A 15006-nucleotide genomic window follows, 5' to 3' on the forward strand; every position below is an offset into this window, starting at 1 on the left:
TTATCGGATTTTTAAAAAGCACGTTTTAATTAACTGTCCAGTTTTGGGGCATTTGGATTATTTCTATTTCTTTTTATACCATGGTGATGCACATCTTTAGGAATAAAACTGGTTTCTCATTTTGGAATGTGATTTTTTTTTTTTTAGAACAGTGACCTCAGAATGGAATTATAAGGACAAAAGGGGTGAATGTTTTTTGGACTCTCAATAGGGTGACCACATTTTCCACTGAAGAGTTCCATTATCAGTGGTAACTTTTTGGGAATAAGTGTGGTTTGGCTTTCGTGGAGGCTTCCCATGGTAGCTAGGTTGGGTCCCTATCCATCATTACTTTCATATATGTCCTGTACCTTTGAGAGCTTTCAGCATGCTTGTATTCTATATGATTTTCAACCTTGTCTTGCTTACCAGGTGATACTGAGATGTGTGGCTCTCTGACAGATCTACCCATGTGTGGGACCTTGGTAGTCCTGTTACATCGTATGAGGATTTCAGTGGTGGCTTTCTGTTGGCTGTTCATTACCGTCTGTGGCTGTGTCTTTTGCTCCCTAGTGAAGAGTGTTGCATAGCTCAGGACCAGGTCTGTCTGGTGTGCTTGAGAACCAGGAGAATGGAGCAATGCTAATTGGCCCAATTGCAGCTCAAAAAAAAAAAAAAATAGATAAGCGTAAGCTTTAACAACACCACTAAGATAGCAATCTTTAATGACAAACAGAATGTGATTTCAAGAAATAGATCTACCTAGGAATAGTTAGGTACTGTTTTCATTGCAAAAAAAAATCGTGATCCAATTTTTATACTTTTATTTTTATAACATATTTTTAATTTCTCTGACAAGCGTATATCATTTCTATAATAAAAATTTTATTTAAAAAAATCTGAGCCTAGCATTTGCAAATAATAGTTATTTCATAAATATTGCTTTTGCTCCCTCTTGATTCAGATGCATTTTCTTCCAATAAACTTCACATGCCAAACTATAAATTTACATAAATCTTGAAGAAAATATTTATTTACTGAGCAAATTTTTATTGAATACTTTTTATGTACCAGACACTATTTATAATGTTTAATAATGCTTATGCAAAAAGTGAATGTAATGATTCTTTATTTTTTCCCCCTTTTTTCTACTCCTTCTCTTCCATGCCTGGTGTAGTCTGAAGTATCTTGGATCCCCAACAAACACTACTCTGGCATTTATGGTCTGATGAAGCTTGTCCTGACCAAGACTCTTCCTGCCAACCTGGAGAGGGTCATTGTCCTTGACACGGATATCACCTTTGCGACCGACATTGCAGAGCTGTGGGCCGTGTTTCACAAGTTCAAAGGTAATCATAGTCCATTTCTCCTGGTATCTTTGAAGGTGTCATCAGGCCAAGAAGAGTAATTGTATTTTTTGTTAAATGTGAGGCCCACGCTTAATGAGTTCATGCTAATGAAATGGACAGGAGGTAGAAATGTAGTTAAGTATCAACCCTACTGGTATTTGAAACACATTCGTATCAAACTGGAATTTGTCTGCGTTTCTTTAGTAAATGAAGAGGTAGTCTGTGTTCACAGGAAGAACCCAATTTAGGATGGTTTATAAGAGATGAATGTCAAATATGTATATTTTGTGTGCAGATAATTGAGTGTTGACTTACCTGCATTTATCAGTTTTGTTTTGTGTTTTAATCAAATGATGCTTTGATTGTTGAGAAGGCCTTTGAAGGCGTGGAGATGGGTATTGATTATGGTGTTGGGAGATGTACTTAGGGCCTTTTTGTTGTTGTTGTTGTTGTTGTTCTTAGGGCTTTTGCTTTCATTAATATTTTGGCTTATAATTTTTTTAAGGAGGTATATAAGTTTCACTTCATAAGACATTCCTTCTTGTCTGGTTAGTTTCTTCTTAGCCATTATTGTAGCTCTTGTCACTGCCTCAGGGTGTATAAGATGATGTGGTGAGCAATTGTGAGCCTGGTAGGTGTACTTGACTCTGGCACGGATACATGGGAGAAGTAACAAGTTAGCACAAATCTTGGGCTTTTATTTTAACCCCCCCTCCAGATGTCTTCCTTAAAATTGCGTCCTTACAAATTCTTCTCTATATTAAACAAATGCAGTGAGAGATAAATTTGGGAGTAAGATTTTTTTTTTTATTTCTTAGTTTTCTCTTTAAAAATCTCATTCTGGCTCTGTTTAAAATCTCTCCTGCTGCTTCTCTGTAGCTCCTTATCCTATGAAGGTGAAATGCTACTCAGTTATTTAAAATCACCACATTTTCATAAATTACAAGATATTCCAGTTGGTTTCTGTTTCCATTCATGGATAGAAGAGTAAATTCCTTACCTACTCAAGTCTCTGCCTGCTTCTTTGGCCAGGGTGGAACAGTGGGAGGATGGAGGGGGAATCTCTTAGCTCCAGGTTAATTGAAAAAAGTCCTCAGCCTATCATGGGGGAGATACCCTGACCCTCGGACTCTTTCCTTTGTCAGGATCAAAATTTAAACTTTCCTTACCCATGTCAATAATGACACCAAGAAAGACATCATTTAGCAAAACTTTTGAGACTGAGTTGGTGTCTCAGCTCTGTGTCTTCATAGAGCGTTGGAGTCTGTCCTTTCAATTCACAAAGAAACTGCAGCTGAAGGCATGCAGAGTTAGAGTTCTTTCCAGAGTTCAGACCAGAATGCACATATCTGTCAACTTCCGTGTACATCTCTTGTCAAGTTCCTCTATTATTTCTGCTTGTTTTTCTGACTACATTTAATGAACTCCTTGGGAATAGGTTTTTGGTTTTTTTCTTTTTTTCTTTTTTTTTTAATGAAGGAGGAGGGGCAGAGAGAGCTGGAGAATCCCAGGCAGACTCCCTGCCCAGCACAGAGCCTGATGTGGGCCTCAATCTCATGACCCTGAGATCATGACCTGAGCTGAAGTCAGGAGTCAGATGCTCAACTAACTTGAGCCATCCAGGCAACCTTGGGGAACAGTTTTTTAAAAAATAATTCTGTGATACTCCCATTTTCATGCTCATGTATTCGGTGATGTGTTTATTCAGCAGACATTTATTGCATCTCTACTGGCTGTCACTGATATGCTGGACTCTGGAAATAAAGAGATGAGCAAGAATGAAAGTTACCACTTCTCCTGGAGGGGATCGGAGAAGGCAGCTGGTAGGGCATCACAGAGGAGGTGGTCATCATGCTCTGACTTGCTTGAGAGAAGTGGTTGTGGGCAGTTAATGCCCACATTCCCCTTTAGGAATAAAGGACTTTTACTGCAGCTGCTGGGAGTGCCACTTGCAGATGGCAATCAACTATTAGTCCCTTGGAGTAGGCCACAGGTGAAGTCACATGCCCGGGGCCATACCCCCCATCCTGGGGAATGTGGAATCTTGCAGGGTCTGCTGTAACACTCCCTGGAGAACCCCCCTCACAGCTGGATTTCTCCCCCTGCCCAGTCCTCTTACCTTCCCTTTCCAGATACCCTTCCTAAGATAGCTCCCTAAATTAACCTCCTGCATGCTGACTCCCATATCAGAGTCTGTTTGCCCAGAAACTCAACCTGCAATTTGCATTTAAAGCTACAAGTCTCCCTGGAGAAAGTCTAACTTAGCAAAATCACTGAAACAGGTGGTCACTAATTGTTGCATTGTAGCTAGGAAATCCCATTTATTCTGTGCCAGCCAGGACCTGCCATAGTGCTGGTAGGGTTCTGAAGCCAGTAACAACATCAGTATAATCGTGGTGTTAAATTCCCCAATATCATCTGTGGAAAGGGAGCCGCCCAAGGATTGGGATCCTGGGGCAGAGCAGAGTATATGGGCCAAGGTCAGGACAGAGATGGGGCACTTGAATGGAAGCAACTGAGTTAATGAGCTGCATTTTATGTTTATTCTTTTATTGGTTTATTTCTAGCACTTGTTAGGTCCCTGCTGTGCAGAAGAATATATTAGATGCTGCTGTTACCTAAAACTGTCGAGAACACAGCACCTGCCTTCAAGGCGCTCACAAACAAGGCAGGCTGCCTTATATTTTTATCTATCACCAGCAAAGGAGTATAAAAACATCTGAGGTTTTCCCATGCCCACTCTAACTTTTCTGGGAAAATACGGAGATGAAAGGAAAATAAGTAAGCTCTCCTCTTCTCCATATGGTACTCTTTTGGAGGAGGTTGTTTTTTTTGTGTTTTTGTTTTTTGGGTTTTGTTTTTTTTTTTGTAATTAGTTTTTTCTAAACTGGAAAAAATAGAAGCCAGGTCATGGAACAGGAAGAAAGCCCCTTGGCGCAGATAAAAAGTTCTGATCCAAAAGGGAGAGTTCTCCTCTCTTAAAGGCAATTACAGTTGGCATCCTTCACCGTAAACATTTTGAGTGACACTAATGCAGTTTGGCCTTGTTCATTTTTCTCTGTTTTACAACAGCGAGTTATCTGGGGCTTTTGTGTTCAGATCACATATGCTTGACTCCTTAATGGCGCTGTGAGATTTCCCTCATCTAAATCCATTATGTGGAGACTCTAGTAAGAAGCCTTTTAGTAAAGGCTTAGACTCATCCTCCACCTCTGCCACGGGCAGCTTTGTGTGCCTCTTGGGGATGTCCACATGCCCTCTGAGCCTTGACTTCACCTAAATGGCAGGTTCCTCCCTCCCTGCAGCAGCAGTCTGCACCCTTAACACCAGCTGCGACTGCTGGAGGATTTTCAGAGCCACTGCTTCTCAGCAAAAAGAATTGGATGTGCCATGGATGGCTAGAATGAGGAGCCACCCAGTCAGTCACATAACTGAGCTTTTAATAGTTGCCAAATTGTTTCCCAACTATTGGGAATGTTGCAAGAATAAGAGAAACCTAGCCCCTCCCCTGGCAAGTGTATATTTAAGTGGAGAGAAGACTGACAATAAACAAGTAAAATACATAATATATTGGATGGTGACTAGAGCTTGCTCCAGAGGAAATTGCTGAGAGCAGATGAGGATTGCCTCTGTCTTTGTGCACACGCATTGTTTTAATATTCAAATACGGTCATAATGGAAGCTCTTACAAAAAAGGTGACATTTGGGATGCCTCGATGGCTCAGTCAGTTGAGCATCTGACTCTTGATTTTGACTCAGGATCATGAAATCAAGCCCTGCATCAGGCTCTGTGCTCAGCATGGAGTTTACTTAAGACTCTCTCCCTCTGTCCCCCACCCTCAATCATACTTATGTGCTCTCTCTCTCAAAGAAAAAAAAAAGTGACATTTAAACAGAAACCTGAAGAAGTTGAGAGAATAGCATGCCAGGTGCCTGCAGGAAAGTGAAACAGTGTCCTAGGCATAAGGAACAGCAAACGTGAAGTTTTGGGAGCCATGTGGCCTGACCTGTTTGAGCAATAGGATGGTATGAGCCCGGGACAGCCAGGGGCTGGTGGGTCAGATCCGTCTGACCCCAGGGAGGCCTCCTTTGTCAGGCAGAGGGAGGATTGTGCCTTTTCCTTCAGTGCGAAGGGACAGCCATTGTGCAGCTTTGAGCAGGAGTGATGTGACCTGTTTGATGTTTTTAATGAGTCATCCTGACTACTATTTGAGAACAAGTGGAAGGAAGCAGGGGGAACACTTCAGAGATGGGGCAGCCACGGGCCAAGTGGAGCAGTGCAAGTGAAGACGTTGTCATAGTAGGGATACGTTTTGGAGGTGGAGGCGTCAGGATGTTTTGCTGGTTGGATGTGCGGGTGAGAGAGCAGAGGGCAGGATGCCCGAGCTGTCTCGGCAGACCGCGCCACAACGGCATAAAGAGGATTTGCATTTGGGACCCTTTAAATCTGAAATGTCTAATTGGACATCCACATGGAGACGGTGAGGAGGAGGCAGATAAATGAGTATTTGGAAAGCAAAGGGAAAGTACTATTTCCTAAGTACGTCTTCTGTTTCAGGCACTGAGCTAGAAGCTTTATACATTTGAAAAACAGAATAAACTGGACCCAGGAGAGGCTAAATAACTTTTCCTGCTCAAAGAGCTATTCGCAGCAGAGCTGAGCCCTGGACCATCTGGCTGTGGAGTCTGCGCTCTGCCTCCCGCCTCTCCGGCTCCCTGATGGCGTGGGGCTGGGGGGGTATGGACCTGGGAGGGTGGCGCACCTTAGTTGGGCTGTGGCCACTGATCGCGAGTCGTCCACCACCCGAGTGCCATAGGTTTACTGCACAAAAATTTGGAAATGATATCTGATTTTTGCAGTATGAAGGGGCTTTTATGAAAGCATATATAATAAATATACCCCCATAACTTGAAGCTTTTAGAAGAACGCCATGTTCAACATACTATTTTTATTCTGGAGAAGAAATGCCTTCCCTTTGGGAAGAGTATATTGCCATAATGTAAAGCTCTGGCCTCAAAACAGGTCTGGTAGGAGTGTCAGGCACAGGTGGGCATTACCCTGCTCAACCCCATGGTGCCACAGTATGGGCACATATGTCACACCTGTGGGTATTTTTTTAGGAACTAATAGACTCACTGTGGACTAATTACAGCTAACATTTTTGAGCACTTACTCTGTGCCAGCCACTCTGTTAAGCACTTTATGGTGAAACTCATTTAATCCTTACAAGACTCCCATGAAGTAATCATTGTTAATGTTTCCATTTTAAAGATCTGGGAGCTCAAGCTTAGGGAGGCAAAATAGCATGCCCAGCACCTCAGCTCTTAAATTGTATGGCTGAGATTTGAACTCTGATGACCCGACTCTGAATCCAATACCCGTAACCGTGTACCTACACTCCTAGAAGAGCAGATGGTGGAGCTCAGAGTCTCTGTGGAGAGACCTCTAAGTTAAATAGTTGAGAGCAGTCTAGGTGACCGCATGAAGCTGGGTGTAGAGGGCAGGCCCAAGGCGATGCAGACTTTCAGAGAAGAGCAGTGTGGAGGCAAAATCAGGGCCTTAGAGAAGTGTGGTTTCCCCAGGCTCTGAGAAATAAAATTTTGGTTTCCAGACTTCTGGCCCATCTGCTGACATCCCAGAACATTATCTCTAAGGTAGCTGTGAGCCCCAGGATCTCTGTTCATGTACTCCTCATGGTCATTGGAAGGGCAGCAGAATTGGGGTCACTCTGTGACCATGGGCGGGTTACCTGACTTCCCTGGGCCTCAGTGGACCAGGACCAGTGCATGGGTCTTTGTTGAGGAGTGCATAAGATGATGTGCATTGTTCTCTAAGGACTTTGACCAGAGGGTATGGGGTAACTGTAGGTGTTGTTCAGCTGTGTCTGCTGCATTACCTTGCAGCTTTGTCCACAAAGCCATCGGGGCTGGGGTGGCTCTGAGTGGGAAATAACACAGAAAAGCTGAATATGAAAAACCTTGAAAGTATTACTATTGAGAAGACATTTGTAGAACTTTTGTGATTATAATCACTTGCCTTGAAGGAGTTTTTAGTCACTTTTAACATTTCTCTGGGTCATGTCTCTATTTCTCTTTTTTTTATTTTTATTTTTTAATAATAAATTTATTTTTTATTGGTGTTCAATTTGCCAACATACAGAATAACACCCAGTGCTCATCCCGTCAATTTCTCTTCTTGTCAAGGCTGCTCTTCTTCTTCCCTTCTCCTCTGCCATCCTCCCTCCTTCCCCTCCTCCTCCTCTCTCCACACTTCTCTCCCCTTCTTCCTCATCCCCCCTTTCCCCCTCCCTCCTCTCCATCCTTCCCCCTCTTTTCCCTCCCCCTTCCTCCCTTCCATCTTCCTTCCCTCCCTCTGTCAGCAGAAGACGAAAAGTTTCCAGTCCCCGCTCATCTCTTACCAGAGGGATAATCTCGGGATGCTCACTGACCATCTCTACCACCAGCCCTTAACTGTAGAAAGAAAACAGGGGCAACATCCACAAGGGTGTGGGTTTGGGGAGGTGATCCTGGTGCCAGTACACCCTTGTCCTTCCTTGTTACTTTTTCCTTTTTATTTTTTTCCTTTTCCTTCCTCCTCTTTCCTGTGTTCACGTTAGCTTATCCTATCTTATCCCATTTGCTCCTTTCCCTTTGACTTTCGATCCTTCTCCTTCCCCCGCTTCACGGACCTCCAAGTGAAGCTCCACACCCCCCTCCCGCTTTAGCTGGCTTACAGAGGATCAAAGCTGGCCTCTCAGGACCACCACCCCTCATGGTCTTGTGGCTGTGGCCCGTAGGGTCCAGAATAAAGCCGGTCCTCCTTGGCCAGGCCTGCTCTGGAGAAAGTCCCCCTCACCTCACATCTGCTTTCACCTTCCTGCAGAGGCTGTTTTGCCTCCTGGGAAGAAAAGCAGAGATTTTGAAAGATACAAAGTTGTAGATCAAGTGCTTTATAGTGACAGCGTCTGTGTAGGTGATGCTGTTAGTGCAGATGGCCCTGGGATTCTACTGGAACCCAGTGAGGTGGGGGGGGGCGGGTATGTTGTGTTTTGTGTTAGGGCTCCACTCAGGGGCTGGGGCATGCATGTCTTTTCATCTCTGTGGTGGTTTCACATGTTCTGCACTCCTATTCAGCACGTTCCTTCCTCATCATCGGTACTTTTCTAATTCCTAGCTGATTTTCCACTTGGGAAATTTGACGGCCTTTTACATCATGTCCTCCTCGTACACTTTGGGTCTGTTGTCCGTGCTGCCTTCCGCTCACAGTCCAGGAACTAGCTCTTTGTTTCTCTCCTTAGATGTTCATGGACAAGATAGATGTTCTTGTCCATTAGACAAGCCGAGATGCTCACCACTGGGAGAACACCAAAACAGAATTCTGTTCCTGGCAAAACTGGCAAAGGTGTTTTAATGATTTTTTTTTCCCCATTAACTTTGAAAGGGATCTGCTTTCTTTCACTATATTAGAAAAATCCTTTCACCTCTCTGAGCCTCTTTTTTGTTGTTCCATGAACGTGGGGGAATGACACAGCCATCACCGCCCTGCATAGGTTTTATTTTGGTAGTTAAGTGGGGAAATGAGTCTGCCTTGCACACCACTTACTCGGTGATAATTCCCCTTACCATCTGCATCTTTGTTTTCTTCTTGTTCCTCAATCAGCAGCTCCTGAGAGTGAGGGGAACAGAAGTCCCTGCCTCCCTGCCCCTCCCCCGTCATCGCTGTGCTTTCCACATGCATTCATTTCATTGATTCTATGTTTGGAGTCCCTAGACCTGCCACAGGCCTGGGTGATCAAATCATAAATAAGGCAGACCCAGGCCTGCTATCTCGGTTGCTAATTTCTATTAAGTGGTTTTTACATGTCAGGCACTGGGCTCTTACTGAGCCCTCATAAAAGTCTGTAAGTATCTTGCCGAGATACAGCAACTTTTCTACAGAGCCTGGACTGAAGCCACGCTGGCCCCCAAGCCCACGCTGTTGACCACTAGATTCTAGGTCCAGCTGAACACACGGTTACATAAAAGCGTGAAAAGTACCTTGAAAGGGAAAATTCAGGGTGAGGTAGCATCATGTTTCAGGGAAAGCAGGCCTGGTCAGGAAGGTTCTGGAGGCAAGAGGCATGGTGATAGTAGCCTCCATGTATTCCCCCAGGGAGGCCACAGGCAGAGGCCTGAAGTCCCCGAGAGGATGGTGCAGACAAGCATTGAAAGACACACTAAATCTCCTCAAACAGACTGGGTGGGCTCCTGCCTCTGGTCCTTTGCTCAGATGGCCCTCTGCGAGGACTGCTTGTTTCCCGATGCTGTGTCTTGCTGCTCCCTGCGAGTCTTGGCTCAGATCTTGGCTTCTCAGCGAGCTTCCCCCTGATAGTTCCCTTCCATCCTGCAACCTGAGATCCAGCCTCTTGCTCCCACCTTGCTCTTTTCATGGTCTTTACAACACCCATCACCTTCTAGTCTGGTTTGCGAGTATTTATCCAGACTTCTGCTCCACCCTACCCACTAAGCTGCAAAGACCCAGGTACCTGGACGCGCCTGGCTTTACCTGGTCATCGTGAGTCTTTCCTGCTGATGTCATCGACAGTCTTTGTCTGTCTTGTTCCTGGAAACGTTTCCAACATCCAGAACAGTGCCTGTAACATAACAGGAGCTCAGTAAATATTTGTCACATAAAGAAGCAAACCATAAAGTATATGATTCTAGGTGATTTGTGGGTGGGTAGCGGAAATAAGAAAAGTATGAAGGGTAGTCCTGGGTTGTCTCCACAGGTAGTTAAAAGATGGCTTAGAGGGGCGCCTGGGTGGCTCATTCAGTTAAGCAGCTAACTCTTGATTTCAGCTCAGGATTGTAAGATCAAGCCCCACATCAGCTGAGTATGGAGCCTACTTGGGATTCTCTCTCTCCCTCTCTAAACCACCCCCTACCACTGCCACTAGCTTGTTTGTATGCACCGTCTCTCAAAAAATAAAAAAATAAAAAAATGGCTTAAGAGTTTTAGGTAGAAAAAGTATGCTCAGATTCTCAGATTTGAAAATAACCCTTTGGCTGCAGTGTTCAAAAGCTGAGGCAGGAAACAATACCTTGGAAGTAAGTTGTGTCAATATGTGTGGGTTGGCTACTGCTCCAGTCCAAGCAAGACATTGCTGTAGCCTGTAGTAGGATAGTGCCCTTGGGACAAGCCAAGGACATGGATTCAGGATGACCTGGGGAAGTTGAGTGGATAGCACTGGGTGATCAATGTTGATTGTGCGAAAATGGCTGAGCATGTCTGGATCTTACAGCAAAGGACTGGGCTGGAGGTATCTTAAAGTGTTTTCTTTTTAAAATAGTATTCTCACCAGGTTATTACAGTTTCCTTTTCTGAACTTCCCGATATGTCCTAGTGTAAGGTTTGGAGGTGCTAATCCCGTGGTCCTGATCCTGAAGGGGGAGTGGCGGGATTTGCTGTCCCTCATAGAAGGCTAGTGAGCTATCTGCAAGCACTGAAGCAGGGCGAGGTGCGGTTGGATGGCAAGCCCTGGACAGTGAGGAAGAGCAGCAGAGGGAGCACAGAGCAGAATTGATCCAAGGAAGATCCCGGAGCTCCCTGATGGTGCAACACACACCCAGCCGCTGAGGTCACCTGCTGCCTCATGTGGCTGTGCATTCTCGGGCTGGCTGTGCCAGGGTTGGCTGGAGCAGAATAGCCACACTGCTGCCTCCTCAGGAACCCCCCAACTAGGCAGACGGGACCTCTGTCGATCATGTGGCTTTCGTAAATGCACAGGGATCCAGGCTCTTTGCAGAGTGAGCTGGAGGATGCTTGGAGGCTCCCATAGAAGAGAAGGAAAGACAGACTTCTGGAAGTGACTATGAAGTATTTCTTCCCTTTGTCCATACCCAACTCAAGTGTCCACTCCCGGGGTGGAACATAGAGATCCAGGGCCTCTCCTTTGGGGAGCACCATCCTCCATCCTCCTACCGTCTTTATGGCCTTGGTACCATCTCAAATATTTCCTGCCTGTAAAATGGAGATGCCAGTGCTCCGAGGGTATCACTGTGCAGCTAATGTGACCTGGTCCACATACAAGTTGGCTCAGTACCTGACACAGAGCAGCACTGAGTGTATAGTAGACTTACTTATGCTGCTGCTGTAGAGTCCTTTTGTTGTCCTTACAGGGAGCCCGCTGTTTACATACCTACGATTCAGGATCAGGGGGATCTTGGTATTAGAGGGAGCAGTGTTGGTATCAGTCCCAGCATAAGTAAGACACGCCACCTGATCCTGGGCGAGGGTCCTGGAGGAAGAGTCTGGATTTTGTCCCACCTGCAGAGCACAGGCTATGGAGCTCGAGGGTCCCAGGACCTGGGTTTGAGGCCAGCTCTCCCAACCAGGCGGCACTTCCATTGCTCAATCTCAATAGGAATAATAGTTTGGAGGCAAAATACGTAATTCACCGAGTGCTTTGCAGGTATTCGTTACATTATCTCAGTTCTTCGATGTAGGCTTTTTTCACGTTTTACTGTTTCAGAAATTGGGATGTGAGTTACAAAAGTAATTCTCCTGATGGTCTTTTTCTCCTCGAAAATATTTTGATATATCCTACAATCAGTGGCCTCCTAGAATCCAGAAAATGTGGTGTTATTTTTATCAGTATTATTTTACTAGCTTTTCCTTTTATCTTGGAGTGGTACAGGAAGGATGGAGGGTAGGGAGGGCTGTAGACTGGAGAGAGTGGGCTGAATTGGGAGGTTGATTAGAATCACTAAAAGAGAAGGATTTGGGGGTCATAGAAGGCCACTCTCTGATTATGTTATTGTATGACCACAGGGTCCTGGGATATTTGTGCCATTGCTATTTTTAGTAAACACCTTCCTAGTGTCTCACGAGGAATAGTTACCATCCCCTGATGGGCCCTTCCATTGTGGAGTGTGACTACATGTTTTCTGGAAATCGTTATGTTGTGGGCATGGAGGATGGGGATGTCATCGAGTCATGGAACAGAAACATTTTAGACTGAAAATTGCAGAAAGAGATAGTGAAAAGCTTAGCATTAAACCAAGAATTACAGGAAGCTGCTCTGCCTGGAAGTCTTTTCTTGATCTTTCAGATAGTCAGTAAATATTTACTGGGCATCTACTTGGTACCAGACATGTTACAAGCTGTGCTTTCTAGTGCTCAGGCCATTAGAAATTCGTGTGACTAACTCATGCTTCCTTGAAAAAAAAAAAAACAAAAACATAAACTTCTGGGAGCATTTTAGGGTTATCTGCCACTAATGTGAATTATTTAGGTTGCTCTTCTGTTGTTTCGCTGAAATCGGCTGCCTTAAGGCAAAGAGATTATGATTATGAATGTAGCCGTTGCGGATGTGTAGAGAGGATAGGGCTCTCCTTGGTCATTCTAGGGGAAGGGCAGGTGAGGGAACAGGATCAAATAAAAGGTACCAGGGACTTAGAGTGACAGTGAGAGACAGGTACACAATAGGTAATGAGCGGAAGCAAGAGGCAAATACCTGTGGAATGGATGTATAGAGACAAAAACAAAGCCCATCTTTAGAACTCTGTGCTCAGAATGGAAGCCATTTTTTTTTTTCTTATTTGCACTGTAAGTGTCTTGACCAAAGGCAGAAGCTCTTTGAATCATCATGAAGGCTTGTTCTGGGATGGAGGCCCACTTCTGGTATCAGAATTACCTGTAGGGTCTTTTCAGATCGCACAGATTCAAGGCCCACTTATGTCCTGCACAGCGGCCTGGACATCACCAGTGATTTGAGATTCATTGCCTCAGTGCAGGGTTTCTCCAGCTTGGTGCTATTGACATTTGGAGCTGGATCATTCTTTGTTATGGGATGGGGTCTGGTCCTGTACATTGTAGGATGTTTAGCAGCGTCCCTGGTTTCTATCCACTAGTTGCCAGTAATACCACCTTCCCCAGTTTTAATAACCAAAAACATCTCCAGATATCATCAAATGCCCCCTGAGGGGCAAAATCTTTCTCTTTGAGAACCCCTTCTTGGCACACCGTTACTGATAAAAATGTGCAGGATCAGTCAGGTAGGTGGTGGTGGTGGTTTTTAGTGTTTGATAATGATGGCTCAAAAGAAGATATAAAGGGGCACCCGGGTGGCTCGGTGGTTGGGCATCTACCTTTGGCTCAGGTCATGATCCGGGGTCCTGGGATTGAGTCCCACATCGGTCTCCTTGCATGGAACCTGCTTCTCCCTCTGTCTGTCGTCTCTGCCTTTCTCTCTGTGTCTCTCATGAAGAAATAAATAAAATCTTAAAAAAGAAGAAGAAGAAGAAATATGAACTTTTGATAGCTTGTTTATCTGTTCACACCGTGAAGACTCCCAATCATACACCCTTTGAATGACTTTCTGAATCAGCCCTGTGTTCAAGCTCCTGTTGTTATGTGCTTCAGACTTCTTTTCCCTTCTTTATACTCAACACTGGCCTCAAAAATGCTTGAACTGTAAATTTTCTCTTTTCTAGGGCTGCAGATAGAGTTGAACAGCCAGCAGTGAATTTCTTGTCTCAGAAAGTAAATAAATGCGTTCATTCCCCCTGTACCTGGAAGGATACATGATACCAAGGGAAAGTATGATTGAATTAACCAGACCCAAATGCATTCATATCCCTAGAAGGCCACGATTCTGTTAGGACCCACTAGAATTTATGATCTTCCCCTGAAATTACAAGAGGGACCAGCTCACTACTCATCTACATACTCATGAAGAGAGGAAACCGCCGTGTGTCATTCTGTGACTATTGCAAGGACACACATTTTTTTCCCTCCTAAATGCATATACATAGATTATTAGCAGCATCTAATATATGACAAGGACGGACGTGGCCTGTCAAGGAAGACAAATAGCTGTTCTCTTCTCCGCACGGTGCACTGGGCTTGCCCATCTGGAAGAGTGCAGTGGGCAGAGGTGTGTGTGCTGATTCCTTATTGAGATGGATGGAGGGGCCATGTAAGGGAACACTGTCAGCCAGCATAGGACCAGGTAATATCACCAGCTTCCCTAGAAGCAAAGGATATATATATATTTTTTTTTTTCATTAACAGACATCTTCATTAGAAAAAGAAGTCCGGTTTCTGTTTTTTTGTTTGCCTTTTGATTGGTCTTAGGGACAAAGAGGTTATGACAATTTGGGGTTTTTCTTTTTTATTGCTTGGATAGCAAAAGAGGCCCCAGGTTATATTCCATGATGGCAAAAAATCTTAGAAGCTTAAAAAGAAGATTCCCCATCCAGCCAATAATCCTTTTTATTTTTGAAATGATGTGATAATGGGTTTTCAAAAACTGAGGAGGCAGCCCTTGAGGGGCTAGAGGGGAGAGGGGAGGAGGGGTTGGTTGGCAGGAATGGAACTTATACTTTTTTCAGATGAACTTTAAAATTTTGGAACAGCTTTTGATTTACAGAAAAATCATGGAAATAGTACAGAGTTTCTATATACCCTGCCCCCTCTCTCCCTTATTGCTTCCATCTTGCATTAGTACGGTACGTTTTGGGGGAAACATTTTGCCTTTTTGTAAAGTGTCTGATACAATCTAGACTGTGCCTGCAGCCTAGTTGCTCTGTATACCTTTGCTCCATTCATCACAATAGTCCTCTGACAGATGGATAGTCCAATCTCCATTTTATGAGAGCAAAACCAACACTTACAGAGGTTGAATAATAGACCCAA

General features: G+C 44.5%; 1 protein-coding gene across 1 annotated transcript in view; it reads left to right on the forward strand.

Annotated features, from left to right (window-relative positions):
- Nucleotides 1-15006, forward strand: part of LARGE1 (LARGE xylosyl- and glucuronyltransferase 1) — a 478727-nt gene that overhangs the window by 251896 nt on the left and 211825 nt on the right. Inside the window, 1 exon segment of the mRNA XM_049115330.1 lies at nt 1157-1328. Coding sequence (XP_048971287.1) covers nt 1157-1328 — 172 coding nt within the window.

This window comes from Canis lupus, chromosome 10, assembly GCF_003254725.2.
Source record: "Canis lupus dingo isolate Sandy chromosome 10, ASM325472v2, whole genome shotgun sequence".
Taxonomy (NCBI): domain Eukaryota; kingdom Metazoa; phylum Chordata; class Mammalia; order Carnivora; family Canidae; genus Canis; species Canis lupus.